Source organism: Diuraphis noxia, unplaced genomic scaffold, assembly GCF_037042655.1.
Source record: "Diuraphis noxia isolate RWA-SAM2 unplaced genomic scaffold, SU_Dnox_SAM2 contig0003, whole genome shotgun sequence".
NCBI classification, from domain to species: Eukaryota; Metazoa; Arthropoda; class Insecta; order Hemiptera; family Aphididae; genus Diuraphis; species Diuraphis noxia.
This window is the reverse complement of record NW_028301713.1, coordinates 41,046,926-41,070,397: the sequence shown is the minus strand read 5'-3', so window position 1 is coordinate 41,070,397 and position 23,472 is coordinate 41,046,926. Positions and strand designations below refer to the sequence as shown.

The window sequence follows — 23,472 nt, the reverse complement described above, 5'->3', positions numbered from 1 at the left end:
GTACCTATATAGGTAGTTGTTCTAAACTCGTTCGTTTATTGGCATGTTGACATTGTTGACATACCGATTACGCCGTGTTTATCAGGGAACGAACTATATTATACCTGCAGATATCAGTGCTCGGCCGTGTATCACATATAATATTATATATAGATAGGTAGGTGCCTTATATACACTATCATGCGCTTACTCCATTAAATTGGCGTTTGAACAAGCGTCTCCCCTTGTGCGCCTGTCTCATTACCCACGTCGGTGGTTCAGCAGCATAATGTGTATAGTTTTATGATGGAAATATAAGCGGTTCAAATATTTACATAACGCGACCAAACGTTGTAAACAAAACGGTTAGATTCATTTTTATTATTATTATTTTATTTTTATTTTTTGTAAACTTTTTTCCCCTGAAATCCTCTTCTGGGTGCAAAAGGTAGGGGGAGGGGTAACTTATGTATTTACCGTTATAATACTGCTGCCGCTGCTGCTGCTGCTACTGTTACTTGCAGTGCGGCGGCGGTATTATACATAATATTATGACGACAGATGGCTGGCGGCGACCCGTCCGAATAATTATTGTCAACAACCCGCCGGGGGTAGAGGGTCGCCAAAACCGTAATGAATAAAGACGTGTATGTAACAATAATAATAGCGGTAATAATGTAATGTATAATCTCGAAAAGGGGTTAAAAATTCGATCAACTGTACGTTATTGAAGTCGAGGGATGTCTGTGGTTTTATAATGAAGTTGTACTTGTAGAGGGGAAGTGAGAGATCACATGCTATATTGGCATATAGGGTATAATATGTAATAGTATCATTGGATTTTGTCAATCAACATGTATTTAAGTATATATGTACGTGGTATTTTGATATGTATAATAACGCGATAGTAATGGGAAACTCGCAGATATTTTTATTTACAATTTTTTTCTTGTGCAATATAAATCTATGATATTAATTTCAGGATTAATACTGTAGTTCGGTAATAAATTGTAAGTTTTGCAGGATTTACTATTAAAAATTTCAACGTAAAATTATAAGATAGGTATTCAGCCGATAAACTGCTGCATATTTAATATTTTCAAAAGTTTAATAATGTGAAAATTCAAAAATCATTATGCTTAAGTTATAGCTAGCTCGATTTATTTTCTATTATTACACTTTATAAATATTTTTAATAATATACAGTGTGAAATATGGTACAATATTTTGTATACTTATCAGGTAGGCTGATGCTATAATTATTAAATGACTGAATTATCAACTTGGCAGTTTGAATATTATACTATGTATATACCAAGTACGATATATATATATAATATATATATAGCATACATTGTTAATGTTAGTGTTTAAACGTTATACGCCTATCTAATCTTCAAGTATTTGAAGTGACATTGCACTTTATTTAATGGAAACTATATCTTTTTACCATACTAATGAGTTTTTAATACTAAACATTTTTTAACCCTTTGTTCGAGATATTTCATTAAAAAAAGTTTATTTAAAAAGAAATTAATAGAAAAAATATTGAATTATAATGTTAAATGTAGGTACTTTGTGAAAAAAAAACAGGCGTTAGGTGTATAATACCGTTTTCAATTATGTTATTCTTTTTATCCATCACAAAAATTTGTTTTCAGTTATGAGCACATAAACTTTTTAACAAGATCATTTTAAGACATTAGAACAGTTTTGTTTAAGATTAAAAAAACACTATTCTAATATAATATACGTATATATATATATATATATTAATAGATATATGGATAATATATTATTTAATTTACGTGGTCTCTAAATGTCATTTAATTAAAATTAAAAATAGATAACGCTACAATGTTATAGATACATTATAAGATTAAAAGTATAAATCGTTTTTCAATGCCTTAAAAATCTTTGGCACTTTATTACGATAAAAGTAGAAATAGGATTAGTTTTAGTGTAAGACAAAACGTACTAAAAATAATATATTACTTTACAAAGCATGTGGCTTTCGTGTGGTAAAACATCTCTTTTGTATTTCGTAACTTCCTCGTGAAAGTCCATTTACCCACATACGATAGTATTTCAAAGTGCCACCAGAAACAATGTCATCAAGCTGCCGTGACACTTGTTTTCGGACCATAAAATCCTAAAGTGTTTTTCTTACTTAAGGGCTAGCGCGCGTGCGTGTGTAAACCGATCCGGCCAATCGCCTTTGTGTCGGTCACCCTTGAGGGGATTTCATACATGACGCATGTACATGATTTATTTATGATTTCTTCCCGGGAAGATTATAAAATAAAAAATATATCTAAAAGGTCCATGGTGTAACTTGATACCGTATAGGATTCAAGTCAACCGTGTATGAAACGCTTTTGAATTTTAGAGCACACGCGAGTTTCTGACAATGTCTATTTGAGTCATCTGAAATTATATCGTTCAGTCATAAATATAAAAAGTTTGCATTTGCTGCAGTTTAATAAAAAGTTAAATGCGTGTTGAATGTTTTATAAAAAAAAAAATTGTATAATATACTCATACCATACCAATATATATATATACTTAATAGGTAGTTAATATTATAAATTGCATATAATGCAATACAAATGTTTATATATCTTGTTGAAAGGAATGAAGAAAAAAAAATGATAAACGAAAAAAGTAGATTGCAATATCACGATGACACATTGGAAATTTTATTTTTATATGATCGTATAACTATATGACATAATATAACAATACTTATTTTATTAATTTATTATAATTTGTATAGCTACATATTTATATTGCATGAACTCGCACAAATTATAAAAGAAATGGTTGGGGGTGTTAGCTAGCTTACAGCCTACTCAAAATTATTGTGTTGTCCCTTCCAAAGCACAAATTAAATAATAATAGCGTCGTTGATATTTTTGTTAATACTAATATATACATATACGCATATATGATGCCGTAAGATTATTTTAAAATTAAAATTATACTTGCTGTATTCGTGTACAATACCATAAAGTGAACATTATTTAATATTTAGTTCAATCAAAATAAATTCAATTCATTAGATTTTCCCATTAATGATTTTAGAATAGACATATTTTAACACAATCTTTAAATTTACCATCGAAGTCACTCAAGTTACTCGAATAAATTTTTATTAATATTCTTATTATTACAGAAAATTCCAATTGTAATTTATGATAAATGTATTCCCTGTGATATAGACGAGTGTATATACATTATTGATACAATTATTTTGGATTCACCCATCAACAGCTCGAATAAAACACTTTTCATATAGAAAGAAACAATATCAAGACAATGGAAAAATAATAATGGATGTCATTAAAATTAAATGGTCAAGTGTCCTTCTATAAAGATTTTACACGTTCGGTCAGTCGTTTATCGACTACATATATGGCATCTACACGCTTAAAATAAAACATCCTCGAAGTAGAATTTACAATTAGAATATTGTACATCTTTTGTTTTTGTTAATTGTATTCTATTGTTTGGATTGACTTCTTTTGTTTTATATTGAAACTTTTTGTTGGCACATTGTTATTATATAATTGGTTCGAACACCAGTTTGTTGATTAACCGTTAAACATTTTTTTTCTTTTAAAATGGTCGAGATTTAATCCATATATTATGCATAAATGCATATAGTTCTAAATGACATACTTAATGAATAATGATAAATAAATGCGTGGATGGTAAGCGTAAGATGAATAGTATTTTTAAGCAAATTATTCAATATTTACTACTTACACATAGTCATATGCTCATGTATATATATAAACAGTAAACACATTACTTAAATCTAATAATTGATGTTCGTATTATATTATGTGTACTTACATATATTCTAAATTATATATAATGTAATTATTTAATATTTACCTATGTAGCTATGTTTAAATGATCCAGAGGCCGCAACAACATAAAAAATAATATTGAGGTTTTGTACGCAACAAATCGTTATTATTAGTTTATTAACTCGATGATAGTATATTACTGAATTATATTAGGGATGCCTAATTAGTAATTATTTTTAATAAAAATAAAATAATTTACTAATAACATAAAAATAAATTTTAATAAATATTTTATTCATCCAGGTATTGTATAACTTGTTAATTTCTTATATGTTTTTTCTAAATTTCTAATAGGATTTATATAAGATATTAAGATTTAGGCTTAGATATCCTACCTAATACTTTATTAAGCAGTACCGAATAACGGCACTTTAAACTACTTCTATGTAATAATATGGGTATTAATTTTTTTTTTTTTTCTTATTGGTACAGCATCAACATCATGGTTATTAGCTTACAATTGATTAGGTTACATATTATATGGGTTTTTTACATGATTGTTAAGAGAAGCAAGAAAGAGAAAAGAACAAAAAACAAGAAGCAAAATAAATTACAAAAAGTAATAAAGTTAAATTAGATTGTACATTTCAATTTTTTTTTTAAAAGTGATGATTTTTTGTGAGTCAGCATAGGGTCCTATGGCTTCATATAGATTGTCAGGTATTCCGAGTTCTTCCCTGGATTCCGTAAATATCTGGCAGTGGATGATTATGGGTATTAATTATAAATGATTATAATATGGTATATAGTACATATTATGTAATATGTACATTTGTGTAAAGGACAAAGGTATACGAAAACAGTAGAAATACAATAATTAATAACATACTGTAGTTTACTTTTAGCTTGTTTGTATTTGAATTTAAATTAGTATTTTTACTATTATTAAATATATTATGGACTCATTTATTTTAACAGATACCTACAAAACTATTTTATAAAACGTATTTCAATTTATTTGTTTGAATTTGAGTTTGTAATTGTACACAATAATTAATCTATATTAATATGTTAATTTTTTTGATTATAGATCCAAATAATTTACTTAAGTACCTACATAAATACATTATAGGTAAATAGGTAATATGATATTGCACATTATTGGGATTGGATTATTATATTCGTAGAATCCCCAAAATTATTATATAATATGATATTATATGCTTTATAAATAATATAGTTTTATTCATTGAACATTCAAGCTTTAACATAACAGGGTATCCGTTCTACTTCGATATATTTCATATACAAACAATCATTTTTCCTCAATATTTGCCGTGATCGAATATTGTAAACCCTACATACGCTTGTTCTAAACGAAAGAGAAGGCGAAGTTTATTACCACTCGGAATTGGTTGGATTCGCCTTGAGATATTGCTTTTTGATTCTAGAAAATTCTATATGCTATATTTGTATGTGCGTATATTGTTTATATATAAGGTATATGCTATGTAATCTTACTTATCGATAAACAATTCGGAAAATTCGTTCTGAAGAACGGAGGAAATCATTTCAGAGCTCGGAGGTTTTTTTATTATACGTATAAGTGGGATATAAAGGTTTCCAGGTATGGTTAAGGGGCGGAGGGGTGGCGAGCGTACGTGACTACTGACTCCATAATGGCCGTTTAGAAATCCTTTCCAATAAATTTCTAAATAGACCTTTTGAATTTTATACGAATTCATGCTCGTAGGTTGCAAAATAATCGCGTATATACTAGCATTTGAAAACCATTTCATTCTGAAGGGCCCTCTCGTGGCCATAATATTTTGTGTGATGCATTTCAAATATATATTATATAATAATGTTATTTTCTACTCAAAAGTATATTATTTGAGTAGGTTTTAATAACAAATTTAAACATCTGTATATAAATTAATATTTTGACGCCTAAAAGAGTGACACTTTGCAGTAATTATCATTTTAGTCAAATAATATGCACCAGGGTACCTACCTATGATTATAAATTTATAAATAATGTTTAATAAAAAAATTAAGAATATTGAACTTTTCCAAATTTTTGTTTTATTTTGTTTTCAGTATGTGTAAATATTTCAAAACTAAGATTTTTGTATTGGGAATATCTTTAAATTTGAAACCGTATTAGTTTATATTTTTTTTTTTCAAAAATGTTTGGAACAACACGAAAAACTCAAAAAAGTATAAAAAAAAATGAATTACATTTGCGTATCCGGCATTGCCTGGGGCCATGAAATGATGACGTTATTGTTCATCAAAAGTTAATCTTGGGCGGCACAGCACCGGAGCGGCGGAGCCTGATGCACACGCGTACATATAACGAGAAAACAAATCGGATTAAGTCAAACGCCGCAGCAACAGCTATATTATAGCATATATACAGTTACAGACGGGGAACCAATTTTCCAGATTGTAAAAAGTTAGTCGGCTTGGCGTGTTTGTGGTTTGTGTGGTGTGCGGTGCGGATTCGTTTCGCGACAATATTATAATAACATAATGACATTGTCTATCCAATATCTGTCGGATAATTGTGACAATGTTTCAATTTACACAACTACCACGCCGGTGTAATTGAATTGGGAAATGTAAATTTTTTAGTTAACACTCGGGTGGGTGCGCGTGTCATGGAAATCAAGATAATAAGTATGATATATATTACAGAGACTTGTGGGAATAAATAATGCAATTTTCCAAATCATTATTATTTTGGTGTAATAATAAATCGGTGAACTTGCAGAACGGACTACTCACTCATTCGTCGGTGAATTAGCTGCGATTTAGCCCGATGAGTTGCGTGTAAAATACAATTATAACAGTGACGGATTCTGAGGAAGGGCACAGTGACACGTGCCCCTCTGTCAATTTCTATTAACAATTTTATTATGCAACTACGAGGAACATATAAGAGTGAAAAATTTTGTGAACAAGAATAATATACTATATGTTATTAATTATTAATATAATCATAAACTGATAGAACAGGATTTACAATTTTAGTGTCTTATCGATACCAATTTATAATTATAACAATTAGTGATTCAAACCTTTATCAAAATATCGAAGATCTACCTCTGATTATAAAATTATAGTTGTTCACGGCGTGGGTATTCGGTGCATAAAATATATTATATAATATTACAGTTATGTATATTATAAATTATCTATCTATCATTATGTGGACGCAAAACTTAAATATATCAATATAATATTATAACAATATCAAAGTCTAAAATATACATGAATATCGTCTTGTATTATTATAATGATATGTCTTACGACTGCAGCATGATGCAGATCGTCATGTCGAATGTGCGATAATAAGAACATCGAGGGACGGAGGCGGTGATGAAAATAAATTGCGTAATTTTTTACATCCTCCGACAACACGAGCAAATATAATAGTGTAATATGCACTATATAATGGTTTGATTAGTCAAACAATGAATTTATATTACAGTTTAACTTGTTAATTGCGAAAATTGTCTTTAAATGATTACATTGACAGGCGCCGCGTGTTATTATTGCTAGTCTGATGCTTACAATTTATTATTTCATACTGCCACGTATTTTTTATTTGTCTAAATTATTGTTTTTTTGAATATATATACACTTTATAGTATATATAGTATATGTACACATCTGACATACTATAGTAAACGTTTTTTCATAATATGTTCAATGTTCATACATTAATTCATATACACAGTCGACGCGCGACGTGTGATGTATATTAAAAATGTCGACAGGTAGATAAATAGGTTGGTGTACATCCTACTATGTGTAAAAAGTCGACAATCGTTATTATAGATATTATACAGTCCACCGTTCATATAAACTGTTGTCTCTTGTCTGTCAGCAATTATATCTATAACCTATATCTAACCTAACCTAACCTTTAACGTTATACTCAATTACGTTTCGGTCCATTATTCTTTTTATTTTTTCATTCAAACACGTTAAGATGAAAGCAAATCTTGATTCTTATGAATACTATAATAATTCATTATTTGTCAATTACTTACTTATTTGTTCATCTGAATTAATTCGGCAAAGCCAGAGTCCTTTGCCCGGTTGCCGAGTAGTACAAAGATCATCAGATGAAAATCCGAGGAGCCTTGACCCCCACTCAAACATTGTGATGAATTATTAAATTCCTGTGACCTAAAATTATTTATACAATTAGATAAATGTTACAGAAAACCTTAGGAAATAAATATAATATTATAGTTTTAGTACATTTATGAGATCCAACTGGGGTTGAGTATGATTGGAACATTTAAAAACAGTTTATAACTCTCGAATGTCCTAAAAATTACAATTTTGAGTTCAAATCAAAAGTTGCTCAGAAAAAAAAAGCAATCCAAATCCAGTCCCAAAAATAATGGTTCCTTTTTAAGACATTTTTATTTTACAGCGGATGGGCCGATAAAAATAGTAAAAAATTAGAATTTATCAAAAACAGATGTATTTATATGTCCTGTAGGCAGTAAAAAACTCCGAGTGATGCGTTCGAAATATTTCCTGTTACCTTTTAAATTGAACACACGGTATACATTTGTATCTATAATCAAAGGTATAACTTACTCATGATTCATGTTGATGATCATATTTATTTTTTTAAATAATTATGATTTTAAAGGTTACTTACTAGTCTTATCATATTGTAAGTCTTAATTATTAATTATTACAAAAAACAACATTATACGGTCAGTAATTTTTAATTGTGATATAATTTGTGTTTTAATATTAAAAAGTACCAATGTATAAGATAAAACAAATAAATTTATAATAACAAACAATTATCCTAGTCACATAAGTATTAATCAAAATATAATTATAATAAATTTACTTCTCACTATTGCTTACTTACAAACTAACACTACTAACTCGTTGATCAAGAATATATAGTGTAGTATTATTCTCTATAATATTATTGTACCTGCAATTGTATTCATGGTTGTGTATTAAGGAGACTTTGAGGTAGACAGTTGTTCATTCAAAATTTATCTCTTTTTATGCTAAACAGTAATATAAACTCGTTATTAAATTACGATACACGCTAAGCCCAAGGTAATTTATTTATAATATATACATATAATATATAGTATATACATTCTTTCGATCACGAAACAAGTGAACGGTGACGCTAAAATCAACGTATAATTATGCAATTGAATTGGTAAAGTTATGAACAATATTTTCAGTAGTAATTAAATTACGATTATATAATTCATATAAATTCATATTAAGTTATCAAAAATATCCGAATTTTTATAATTCATTTAATATCCCATTTAATTTCGAATTTATATATAGACTTATTATTTTACATTAAATTTGATCTACTTGTTGGTCGTTAAAGTTTGTAGAAAAATATATTTTATATTGTTTAGAAATACTGATAAACTATTTTATATATATTTTAGTGTCACATTATACTCTATGTTAATTTTTTTTTTTTACTTATTTATTTTTGGTTTGTATTTCACATTCAAATAAAAACCTATTTTTAGATAGGTATGATAATTTTTTATAAAATATTATGTTCAATAAATAGTGACTATTATCACACATCTAAAAATTTAGGATACAAAAAACTGTGTACCTATGTATTACCATAATATATTAGCTAAAATATAATATATAGAGTCAATTTATTTGTTGAAATATTATAATATTTCTTGCTATGTACAAAATTACTACATTTAAGTCAATATAATTTACGCGTAAAAGATTTGATTTAAACCTTCACATGTTTACAATTAATTAATAACTAATATACAGGCGGCTTCAAACTGAGTAAACACATCAATTTTCACCTATATAAATATCATTGATCCCGGCTAAATACGTTCGGCAGTATATATTATAGCATACACCCAGACTACAATTATTATTGATTCGTGAGCACATTATACACCGTGTTCGATTTATATATTTTTTTACGAATACTATTCGTTGCTCGTTGTATTGCCGTATGGGTACAAATGAGGAGAATGGCGTGAGAAGTGTGAGCGCACACAAGCCTTTACAAAAATATGCAAGTATGCAAACTCCAATACTCATAATGTAGACTTAGATGCCCTTATTATATTATTATTTTTTATACTCCGAGAACAATACAATGATAATAACATAACTTATTTTTTGCTTTCGTATTGCGCGTGCGAGTGCATTAGCGTTTTTATTGGAAAAATTAGATTTTTGTATAGATAAGTTTAAAGTGCTAAATTTGAGTGTATGTATTATTATATCAATTATTTTATTTATCTGGTACAGAAGTGAGCAGATAATATAAATATAATATACATACACATATGATATAAATGTTATACGAATTTAACACATAAGTATAACAAGTATCGTATATTATCGGTTTTAGCGATGACATTACGAAAACATTAAACTTTGGAGGCAGCTATAGTCGTGGCAACGAAAAATGAGCGTTGGTACCGCGACCCGTTGTTTTTACCCACTCTTACAGCCAATGATTCTCAACATAGTGCAGCTGTCGTGCCGCTACGCGTTGTACCTACTGTATTGTATTTGAAAAAATTGATAACCAATAAAAAAAAATCTTATAATTTAAAAAATAAAATAATACCTATATAAGTTATTTGATCTTTTTTAAAAAAAACCGGGCTTTTTGTTTCAAAGATTGATAAGTGATAACCACTACTAATAAACTGCCGCTTGGCGCATGACGGTCAGCGCTCATTTTTCGTTGCCGCGACTATAGTACTTGATAGCAGATGACGAAAATGAGTAGTCATTACTCATTATAAATTTTCAAATATAATATATTTTTTATTGTACGGATGTACGATACTGCTGAAGCGATGATATTAACATATATATTGAGTAAAGCATCAACATGCATTGTATACATATTTTGCGTACAGAACGACAGCGTTTAAAAATAATAAAAAAATGAAACCTCGACGAATGCGATAACGTCTTATTCGTATTTTTCTTAAAGTCGATGTTGTTGTAAGCAATATAGGTAAAATGTTGGACTACATCCTAAATACATATTATAATATAATATAATACGAGATATTATGTATATATACTTAGTATATTATATAGTATTATAGTTGATAGATCGGATATAGCGAGGTTCTTTTTAAGGCAATCTACGAACTCCGAGAACTATCACGAGCAGTAAAACGTTTATCTTTTTACATAATATATAATATCATATTTTTAATGATTTAAGTGGATGTCGGGTTGAACAAAACCGGTTTACCCGAGCGAAATATTAATTGCTTTATGTAAAAATACAGCTTCTTATATACATTTATTATAGTAATATACCACTGGAAATTATCAATCAAATTCAAAACAAATAAAACAATACAACAACAGACGTGTTCAGATCTATGTGACTGTGTGTGCCATGGTTACGGAAAAGTCACGATTAATTGCCAATTTTCATTTCTATCGAATACACACAAAATTTACCACATAATTACTTTATGCTTCATTATTTACCTACACTGGATACTATGTATAGACTATCTATAATTAAAGAGTTTATATATTATATTATTATAATATCTATGGTTGCAGCTTGGACAAAATCAAATTTTAATGATCATTATGTATAGGTGCGTGTTTATGGTAAAGTAGTGGGTTTTGATGAATTAGATTTAAGTTTATTAGTCAAGCATTAGCACGAAGTCTAGTTAAGTGGAATTTTGTTTTAGTATACTGCGCTACGTGACTGTTAGAGGCGTGCTAAACTGCATCTATGTCTAGGCAATATAGTAACCTTTAAATAATATTACACTAGGATTTACTGGATTTAGCACTGACATGATGATACGACGCTTCTTCGGGAATAGACTATTGAGATGTATTTCATAGACCAGTAGTGACGATCGGTTCGCAATTAAACACCACTCGAAAATGTCATTCCATTTTCCAAAGGTTACGCGCTTGTGCAGGCGGTGTGTCAAGTTAGGTTTGTCTCAACATAAAAATATAGAACATTATTACCTATTCATAAGTTCCTCGTAGGAATAGATGCGCTGCAGTGTCGCACGCATCTATAAGGTGACTGTTGTTTAGAAGTGGAACATATTATTGCATTTATACAAAAGGATAAGGTCAAGGTGTGTAGTATACATGCGTATAATACCTTCCTATACATAAATATACGTTTTTAATGTCCAAGTAAAACCTATTGCAGGTAATTGTCACGATAAATGCACCATCAGACGAATTTTAGGATTTTTGCAGCATATTAAGATCGCTACTACGAATTCTGTCTTAGGTATAGGAAAATGGTCATCATCTTCGTCCGATTCACGAGTAAATAGTTTTTAGAGCGTGTCTGTCGCCAATAATGTGCATAATACGACGAAATTCCGGTATTCTTGTTCATATTATACAATATTATACAAGTCACTTCTAGTCCCGGATGTAAAGCGTCACTTGTGCAGTTTCCGAGGATTATTCTCTCAACTACATGTTCAACAAGTCAAGATAAGAAGCGCATCAGCCACATATATTATTCACAGGTTCCGTCGGCAGTTCCGTAAATTTCTATACTTTCCCGAGAAATAAATACTTATTAGGAGTTTATAGAATTACGAAACACATACGTGATACGTTGATATCATAATCTTTGTGTTATCAGCCATACTCTGTCCAGCAAGAAAACACTTCAAAGCGCGACAGAAATCTGTTCGTCTGCGCATCTCTAAGCGATAATATGCCATAGTGCAGGGGTGGTGAACCTTTTTGGGGTCAAGTTCCAACATTTTTCAATCAAGGTTTTGAAAAATGTTCACGTGCCCTAAGTCGTAAACACCAAATAGTATATAATAATTATAGTTATAATACCTATAATACATTTTACTATTTTGACATAGGAATATTATAATTTTTATAAATAGCATAGATTTTATAATTTTAAAATTAAGTTTACTTTTGAAATTTGACAAACGTGCCATACCATACCAACTCTGTCATAGTGGAACCGGTCTTGATGGTATGGGATCTCGCGTGAGGTAGTGCATCAGAATTAGCATATCAACCTCTTGGACTTCTCAGAGTATAGTAATATCACACAATATTTTCATTCAATGTCGAACAATATTTTGAAACATTTCTTAATATTCAAAGGTATCATGCTATTTTAAAAATACGTTTTAAAATAAAGTAGATTTTTAAAATACAAAGGTTCAAGGCATACTTTTATATAATATCGCACACATTAGTCCGACGCACTGTCGCAGTATACCTGGTAGGGTATAAGAACCGAAATATCGTTTTATAATAATTTATATACAGTCAAGTCCTGCAGATAGTATACCGCGAAGGAAGTCTGACGAATATGGCAATATATTATAGTACAGTGTTTTCAGGATTATTATTGATAAGGTTTGACTGAACTTTTTAATATTTTCTTTATCTAATTTTAATGTGACCTTATCAAAATATACATCTGATTATCTGAGTTAACATTTTTATACCAGATCAGATACTAAAAAAAGCGGGTAAGTAAGTGGATGTCGCTCTGCAGTATAGTAGGTTATAATTGGGTTAGTGTAATGGATGATATTAAAATTTAATTCAATGATGTAATATCATTGTATACGAAAAACAATTCTGAGTAGAGACGGTTTATTAGTCTAGGATATGTTATAGGTACTATATTAATTATATTGTCATAATTTCAAAAAAGAAAAGCATCGTCCGTAATTATTTAATATTAAAAAATCGTGAAATTGTACTTTTTTCTGCTTTAACCGCTTTTATTTCGAGTAAGCGGAGTAACGTTTCGAAAATCGAAAAATGACTTCTCTAAAGTACCAGCTCAAGAACATTACCTTCCAGAAATCAGAAAAGATGCTACACTTGACACTTTTGAGCAAGTCTAGAGTGAGAAAAAGTGTTTACACTGTTTACAGAATAAAAAAGAAATAAACATCATCATTGTAAAACCAATACATCCTCGCTCCGCTCAGAATCTAAAATATTATGGAAGAGGTTAATAGGTTGTCCAATTAAAATTGTCTAATTTTAAAAGGTATAAAGAAAGTATGTTATTACCTTAGGTATGTTAGTATGCGAGTCAATAATAAAAAATAATAAAACATTTAACAATATTGATACTATATAGGAGGGTAATCTACTATCAATAATATTTAGTATATGGATGTAAGTTATAACTAATTTGGATCTGATAAAGGGTAACAATATTCTAAAAAAACTGTCCCCGAAAACAAGTATTGGACTAGACATAATGTATTCACGCGTCTCGCCGACTTAAACGAGCTGATATAATAATAAATTAATAATATAATATGCGTATTTTGCCTAATACCTAATACTATATAATATGCCTACGTTGCTCGCGGACTCGATCGCTCCGGTCTGGCAGGGTATAACAAAATATTTTATCGTAATAATAATTGAAACGCGACGACCGCGACGATATTATTACACAGGCGTATATTTCTATAATGATTAATATGAATAATATGAATAATACGATAATTATCATCGTAATCGTAAGAGCGGCGACTGGTGCAGTGAAGCGGTGGTGTCGGTGTCCGTGCCGGCGGGCGGCGGGCTGCGGAAGGCAGCGGTGGTGACGTGGGCGGGTGCTGCGGTGCCTGCCCGGTATCTCGCCGAAGGGACCGCCGCGCACCACGCCCACCGGGACGCACGCGCGGCCTTTCGACGTCGGCCGGCAGGACCGAGCGATGTGCCACACACGTTTCCTTATCAGTCCGAACGACAACGGGATCCCGGATCGCCGACGTCGCTCCGTCGTACTGCATACACCGCACTCACGGTCGCCCGCTCATCAGCTCGTCCGACACAATATTATTATTATAAGTATAATAATAATATCATTATATTTTCTTCCGTTCGCGCATCGGATCTCGTGAGTCCCTCCGGTCCCGTCGTCGTCGACTTCTTCGCCGGACGTATTTAAGGAGCCGGCGAGCCCTTCGTTACGACCACCGCGGTCCGCGTCGTCCTGAAGATTAAGGTCCTTTCCGCCGTCATCGCGTCACCGGCAACGACGTCCCCCGCACCGTAACCACCCGCGCTCGAACATCACTACGGCACAGAGGGGAAACGATCCATCAAAAATTAAACCATTTCTGAGCAAGGGTAAGTCGTTTGTTTATGTATATATTATACGCTTTGCCGCGCGTTATTCCTCATCCGGCGAAGCGCTTTAGTAAATCACGCAAATCCCTTTCGATTGACTTCTGATTTGCCGACGACGATCGCAATATATAGATTTGGTTCGTGTTATAATATAAGCACTATACAGTATGTATATACGCACAGCCACCACATTTTCACTATAATACATTTTCTGTGTTTTCATGTTAAGCCTCAATGGTTACGTCGTTTGTAATCCAAACACGTAGTATTAGATGAAATGATTTATACTCAATTACGTGAAATTTTGTTTTCAATTAGAAATGAATAACACAATAATTTAATAGGTTAATTTTATTTTATTGCTTAAAGTAGTTTAGCGTCATTAAAATAATAATGAAATTCGAATATAGTCTATATAATTAAAAGATTAATAAAAAAAAATCATCAATCATCATATCTATTAATTGTCCATCATTGTATATTTGTGTATATATATACATTATACATATCATAGTATTAACGTATATAATTATACTATTTATTACAGTGTTCATATATTAAATTTAAGAGAACATTATTTTATTGTAATAATAAGTATGTAATAATCAAGTCAATTTATTTATACGCTATATTATATAATTGTCTTAGAAGATTCGTTTTATAACTATAGACATCAACTATTTAATAGTCTTGGCGTTTAAATGACATTAAGTACAATATATAAATTGACATTTGCTTAATTAACACATTACGCTCAATTAAGTGACGAACGTTAAGATGCATTAAAAGCGTTTTAAATTAGTTAATATTCTTTGATACCTACTAAAAATGGCTTTTTTACTAGATCCGTAAAACGTTCATATTATATGACAGTATAAATATGTCTTTTAATAGGTATTAAATAATTTAGTAATTTAGTAATTAAAACTTTATTATCCAATGAATACCCTGAAGTAATTTCATATCGTCTTACCGAAATTTGGTTTAAACTTATTTCGTTACATTTTAATATAATTTGAAACTCGATCTTGGTCACGTGCACTGAAAAGGCCGTTTTACAAATATTAAATATTTTAGTAAACTTTTGCAAAAATTTAAAAATGCTGTATTATGATTAGTAAATTAAACTTTTAATTTTGTGCTATAAGTCCTAACGGCCTAACCTTTGTCTAAATTATTGAAAAATTTAGTTTTAAATATATTTAAGTTACTTTTCGTTGACCAAAATAAAAAATTACTTTATTTTTTATTGTATAATTAACGTTTACTTCTAAATGAAAAAATTTAATTTTCCAAATACTCAATCACTGCTAAAAAAATTATGTTATCTTAATATCTAAACATCAATTAGGTAATTTTAATTTTCTATGGTTATATTATAAAATAGATCAATCTTTATTTCAATCTTTACTTAATTAAGACTTAATTTGGTCTATAATTTAGGGGTAATTTAAAAAATATTTTCATGACTTTTACACTTAAAGTTAGATCCAACGAAATGTGATAGATATCATTTTATTGCAACGAATAATTTTATCGCTTACCTAGTAAATATCGACATAAGAAACGTATTATTCCAAAATTACGTTTATTTAAATGAATACAAACAAATCAACAATGCAATGTTTTAGCCATTTTACTTGGTGCATTTATTAGCAAAATAAAATAATGCCATGGAAATGAAAGAGTGAAGAAGCCAGTGGAGTACTTTATCAAATTTGGTACCATAACCTTGTTATAATAATAGCAACGCGTGTACATAATATAATTCCGTCAAAACCTGGATCGATTCATGATATTAAGACGCAGGTAGCTATTTCGTATCAATGATTGCAAAAAGAAGAGAAAAAACGTGATCGGAGTACGAAATTAATCTGTGGAAGCTGTTGAAATCATCGCGCAAAACAAAACGTTTTGATATAATCGTTGTGGCAGTCACCCATATCGTACGTAGGTGTACACGGATAAATAAAAGAAGACATTCTATCAAATCGTCAACACTTCAACACTGTACAACATACGCTACAATGCTTTATATATATATATATATATATATATATATATATATCGTGTATAACGAGATGACGCACTTTTGTTGGTATCAGGTGTTAAAATCACAATCGAGTATAAATCGGCACCTCCGTTTGAAAATCGAACGTTATTGTACATAAAACATAATATACTGTTACTGGTACCTGTATAGTATATAATATATATATATATAATATGATGTGTATAATATATATAGACTTGCAGCAAAATAGTCAACGGGTGGACGGGTGACGACAATAATTCACCCATAGAATCCGATCCGAACTTTTATATACGAATATACACATACAGCTCGAGGTGTACCTGAACAGCATTAACGAGCGACGGGGCCCACTTGTGCACAACTGTCACGTACTCGGTAGCTTCTCGGTATAACAGTCGCTGCGACAAACATCATGTCAGATACTCGGATGTATATTATTATTTATTAGGTACCCACACGCCAAAACCGTTATTATACTATAAATACTTATATAGTTATATTATACTTAATGTTATATCACCCTCTTGTACCTGCCTATATTGTATATATTAACTAGGAACAAAAGAGTCCCGGTGAAAAAAAAAATAAACAATTAATAAATAATATAATAATACAGTGTACGTATTACTAGAATTTCATAATTCATATTAATAGTCAATTAGTTAATAAACCATTGTAAAATTAATATTTCAACATTAAAACACAGTAAGAAGTTTATTAAATTAGAAACATTCGTATCCTTATGTACGTTGTAAAAAGTAATCCCTGTAATATATAAGTACGGTCAATTATAAATAGGTACATAAAACTATAATTAAATGTTTTTCTTGTATTATGACTTACGGATTGTTGTGTACTAATTAAAGAATCAAGATAGACATGCCTATTATAAACTATGAACGAGTATTTTATATTAGACCCTATCCTAAGTCCTAACCTATCAAATAACAATATTAAAATTTAAAATACAATGCATAACTTAACAAGAAGTATTTCTGTACTTTTTTTCTGGGACTTTTTTTCAGCAAACCTAAAGGTTATTAATGGTGCAATAGAAATATATTACATATTTGAACGTAATTCCAGTGTAAAATTACTAAAATATTGTTTAATCCTCTAAACCCCTCACGCCCTTACCAACAATATAATATATTATTTAATATTTACATTATATACCGCTCTACGGTACACATCCGCCCCAAGGTCGACTCGGCGGACGATCGTGTTAAAAATAATGCGTCTGTTTTGGTAACATTCATCCGCCCTCCTCTTTCCACAACCCCTAAATTGGGACGTTTGCTCGATTTATTACGCGAGAAAAAAGCGGACATGCTACACCATGACCTATGTGATTTTTGTTAACATCATACTCTGCATGGACCGTCGTAATACAATTTTCCAATAATTTCGTCAATAAAATTATTCTCATTCGTGTTCGATATCATTATTAAATACAGGTTGTTATTTAGTTTTATTGACGTTTACCTCGTTGAAAAAATCGCACAATCTAACCTTTGTAGTATTTGTTACAAATTATAATATTTAGATTTTATTAAATGAATCTTCTTTTATTATTGTATTGGGTAATATTAAATTTTTTTAATCGTTTAATAAACTGGCGCATAGGTACATCGTTCAGATCTCAACGAAAAACTGTGAGTGATTTATGATAACGCAATCCAAAACTTTAAATACATTCAACTGAATAAATATTATTTTTTTCAAATAAATTAAATGTTGAAATCTTCTCGCTCGTATAACGAATTTATAATTAACATTTCACTATTAGCTTCAAAATTATTTTTTGGTATTTTTTATCTCGTCACAGGAAATTAATATTACAGTTTAAAAAAAAAAAATAAACCAAAATAGTGTTTGTATTACTTTCTCTTGTTAATTTATTTAAGATATAAAAATATAATATATACGTGATTTATATATAATAATATACAGCTGTAACATATAATATTAATGTCATATTTCAAATAAGAATGAGTTGGCACTTAGTGGGTCTGACCCATGAAATAATTAATTGATAAATTGCATTCTATCAACGTGTTCTGTCTTAGATATTAATATAGTAACGACTTACCTATATAATATTTCGTACCAACAATGTTTCCCTTTTTGTTCGCATTAGCAATTGTTTTCAGACAGAACTTTAAAACTCTATCTATATAACTGAGTTATAAACAATGTGTTTATTACCATATAATATTTAGATCATTGTATTACTTACGTAATTGTTTAATAGTGGTTATAAACTCCGATTCTAATGAACCCCACATCAAATGATAAATAGGTATTATGTTCATCAATTAAACAATTAATTTATTAATTGGAAGAGTCTACATTAAACAATTTAAACGTGTGAATTTTATAAGCTGAATAAATGTTTACTGTCAATGGTCTTAGGGTTTCTCGACAACTTTGTTGTATTGGTTAATTAATTATAAATATTCAGGTTTAGATGAGCGAAGTAGAGTGACACAATGGTATCCGTAAAATGTTGGCCCTATATATTATATTTCACTAATTTAAAATTGATTCGTCTATATTTATTACTAAGTAGGTAGGTAGCAATAATATGATCGTTCGAAATTATAATATGTAAGTATACTCAAAAAAATATTACACTTAGTGATATCAAATAAAAAATGTACGTTGTTATTCAAAAAAGAAAAACTTAAAAAACCATAACGATCCAATAAATTGTAAAAGATGTTGTTTTGAAAAGAAATAAAATTACGTATACAAAATTAATATTTTCAAAAAAATTTAAATTTTTCAAAAGAATGAGTGTAGACATTTAAGTATGGAACACCTTGTATAAGTACATGATATAGGTACGACTGTATGACACAATGCGAAAAGCGTGTGGTTCAGTATTAGTGTATAAGTGTGTACGGTTCTGCGTTATACGCGTGTAGGAAGCACCAGTTGATTGTGCAATTGCACGTCCCAACATCTGCGAAATAGATGTCTTTTAATTAATTTAACGAAGTCGGTGTAGGCTATGTGTGGACTAATTTAAATGGGCAATAACAACGGGAGAACGGTATGTATAGTGTGTACCCTTTTAATTTCAATTAGGCCCTGGTCGGCTTAAGTATTATAACTTATGGGCTGGTGGCGATCGCGGGGAGGGTAAAAGCGGAGTTTAGAGGGGAAGGCGTATTGTATTCGTATACAATAATTGTAATATACGGGTGATGGGTTTCTATTAGGTCCCATATATTACAAATAATTAACACTAGCCCTGTACGTTGGTTAATTAGTGCATAAGGGAAACGATAACAAACGTATAAATTGGCTAAATTAATTTAAATGGATCCGTCCTAATTAAACGGAAAACAAATCGACACGCACGTCCAAGTTTTATTAGAATTTGATTTAATATAGCGACGAAGGACGACTAGCAAGTATATTATGACGGTCGCGCATGCTGCAAATGTTGTGTTAACAATATGAATGTTCGCAAAAATCATATTAGCAAACATTCAAAAAGTGGTTCACCTAAATATTTTATATATATATATATATATACTGTATAATATTTTTCAGCCGACAGAAACTGGTTATATAGATGACTATATAGCGTTATTTGACAGCCATAAAACAATATAATACAGAAAACAACTTTATTAACAATTTGTGTCAAATAAAAATATTAATTTAAGTAATTTACACATGATATGATCTTTGAAAACAAAATATAGAAACTTAACTACTTAATTGGCACAACGTCAATTTTTCGTTGCAAGTTTTTAAACGCAAGAACAAAACAAACTTATCGTCGTTATAACATAATATCTTATGCTAGTACTGTATTATGTAGTAGATGTGGTTAACCGATATTCAATTTATTTCAATTAGTAATGTGTGTTACGGTATGAAATAAAAAACAAATATCATATTAGTACATATTAACATAGCTATGTGCAATGTGCCTCCTATGTAAGTTATGTAACGATTGAAATCAATTATAGAAATATTTGTGCACTATTCCCTGTTCGATTTTGTATGCCACTATAGTTTTAAACGTTATTTTAGAACCGATTTTTTTTCTATATGTTAACTTTTACTAAATCATTTTAAAAAGGCATAATTTATTCGTAATTTCGTAACCTAACCTAACCATCTATGTCTTAATGAATTTGGATTAAGAGGACACACGAACTCGTTATCTCTACAGTTTCTTACATGTATACAATTTGAAATGTATATTCCGAATTTTCAAATTTCTGCAGTTTTTCGTTTTTGATATCAAAGTAGTTTTACTTGTTATTACCAAACCTAAAGACTATAGCTTTATCAGTGTATCTGCTCGATGTGCTTGGATTTTTCAAATATATTAATTTGAGTAAATATTTAAGACAGAGACAATGAATGGGTCTAAAGTGTTCTCATCATTTTCGTAGTTTAATGATCATAATATCATAATCGATTCTATAAAAGCTAATATGTTTTATATAAAAGTACAAGTTATATTTAGGCTCTTTGATCAATATGTATTTAATACAAGAGTCAAGAATTAATATAGTATGTGACATAACACACATATCAAGTATTTAGCAACTGGCGATTAAAAAATGCATTGTTTTCATAATTTGCAGGAGCAGCTGGCGGAATGTTCTGCTATCATTGCCCAGCGCCCCCATTACACCCTACACCATCGACACGGATACCATCAATCGACTATCCGTTTTCGTCGTCACATCCATGTAAGTAAACTACAATATAAACGCTCTACATAAACTACAATTAAATGATTATGAAAAATAAATTTAGGAGATTTTAATAAATGTAAATTGATTGTATTTATGTCTATGCTTTGAACCGCAACTTAAACCTATACACATATTTTGTAATTATAAATTATGTTATTCATTATCGAAATATTTGAAAATTATGAATTAAACGCCAGTAATTTTGTATTGAATCGAATTAGTGAAATACTTCTACATTTTGTCCCGAGCTCCTATTTTAAAAGTTTAAGTACCTATCTATATTGTTATTATTTTTCCTGTTTGCTATTTATAATGATATGTCTATATATAGGTACCCTTAATTATTATCAATGGTATCTTAAATTTCTTTTTAATTGCATTTATTATAAGCTTCCTTATAATATGGCGATGGTGAATTTACTGCATTAAAATAGCGGTATTAAATCAAGGTTTAACAACCTATGCTTCAACATAATCTTTTTGTTTCTAAAAAATACACTATACAGACGCGACCGCATAACCCGGTAATTTAATTCCGGAAATGAAAATTTTTCCATGAATAATGAGTCTGGATTATCCTCCATTACCGGCATCCCTATATGTATGCAATAATAATAACGAGGCTTAATTCTTTGTTTTGAAAGTTTTCTACTCCAGGGGCTCAAAGATCCACAGCGTGGTTAAAAATTTAAGTTTCAATTTCCGAAAGCTTGTTTTCACGGTGCTTGAATTTCCGTAAAAGTTCCGCAATATTGTCAGTCACGGGGTTTTGTATGCGAATAAAAGACAGAAAAATAAAATCTATATTGGTAAACTTTTGTATTACGTGCACCCCGGTTTCAGGGAAGAGTTCGAACGTCGCGACTGGTAATGTTATAATTCGATTTAAGCCGATTTTCATGGAGAGAACGGGTAGTTTTAAAGCCGATTTGTTCGTTCTTAAAAAACCACAACTCCCATTCTACAGAAAAAAATCCAAAAAACATACTGAGCTTTTAAAGTAATATCAAACTGCCTTGTGTAGGTACGATTAAAAAGAAAAAAAAAATAATAATAAATATAAATAAAATAAAACCACGGTAACCCGATAGTGTATGTGTTCGAAAGTTATTATATTTCTTCCGTCCCTTGGGTCCAAGAGGCTGGTTGTTGGTAGTGCATAATGGACCACAGTGGTGGGTAATTGGCGCCCATCTGTCTGACGGCTCAACAATTTGTATTTAAGCACTGGCCCGTCCGATTCGATTGGTATTTCGAGTGTTCTGACGGAGTGTAACGTGATTAATCAATGATATGCGTTGAGGTCGCATCTGAAAAGGGGATTTTTTTGTCTACTGGGGAAAAATATGTAGAGATGTAGTATACATATATATATATAGAATTTGAAAAATAAGATTACGTACATCAATGTCCACGAGTGTTTATGTAGTTATGAAGGGTCAGAAATTAGGGACCTTCTGCACACTTTGATCGAAACCTTGGCTAAATATTAATGGGCAATTCAATGTCTATACATGGCACCTACCAAAAAAGAAATGAATTTATACTAAACATATATGATACATTTGGTTGTATGATGTTAGTGATGTAATAAAACAAATTGTGATATTATAATTTTGATATATAATTTTGAATATGCGGGATGCGGATGTGAATAATTCTTTTGTATACCTATTGATTATTCTTTAATAATAACTATATACCCTCCACCACTGTTTAAAAACCTACAGTACCCCCC

At 30.1% G+C, this 23,472-nt stretch overlaps 2 protein-coding genes across 2 annotated transcripts in view; one reads left to right on the top strand and one right to left on the bottom strand.

Moving 5' to 3' along the window:
- The window catches only part of for (cGMP-dependent protein kinase for), a 133,940-nt gene extending 125,954 nt beyond the window's left edge, over nucleotides 1-7,986 (bottom strand). Inside the window, exon 1 of the mRNA XM_089224915.1 lies at nucleotides 7,856-7,986. Coding sequence (XP_089081041.1) covers nucleotides 7,856-7,967 — 112 coding nt within the window. The 5' untranslated portion in view covers nucleotides 7,968-7,986. The remainder of the gene's footprint in view (nucleotides 1-7,855) is intronic.
- A 6,570-nt stretch (nucleotides 7,987-14,556) lies between these two features.
- Nucleotides 14,557-23,472, top strand: part of Drgx (Dorsal root ganglia homeobox) — a 42,469-nt gene continuing 33,553 nt past the window's right edge. The window contains exons 1-2 of the mRNA XM_015516553.2: nucleotides 14,557-14,969; nucleotides 21,621-21,728. Of these exons, the coding sequence (XP_015372039.2) occupies nucleotides 21,635-21,728 (94 nt within the window). The 5' untranslated portion in view covers nucleotides 14,557-14,969; nucleotides 21,621-21,634. The remainder of the gene's footprint in view (nucleotides 14,970-21,620; nucleotides 21,729-23,472) is intronic.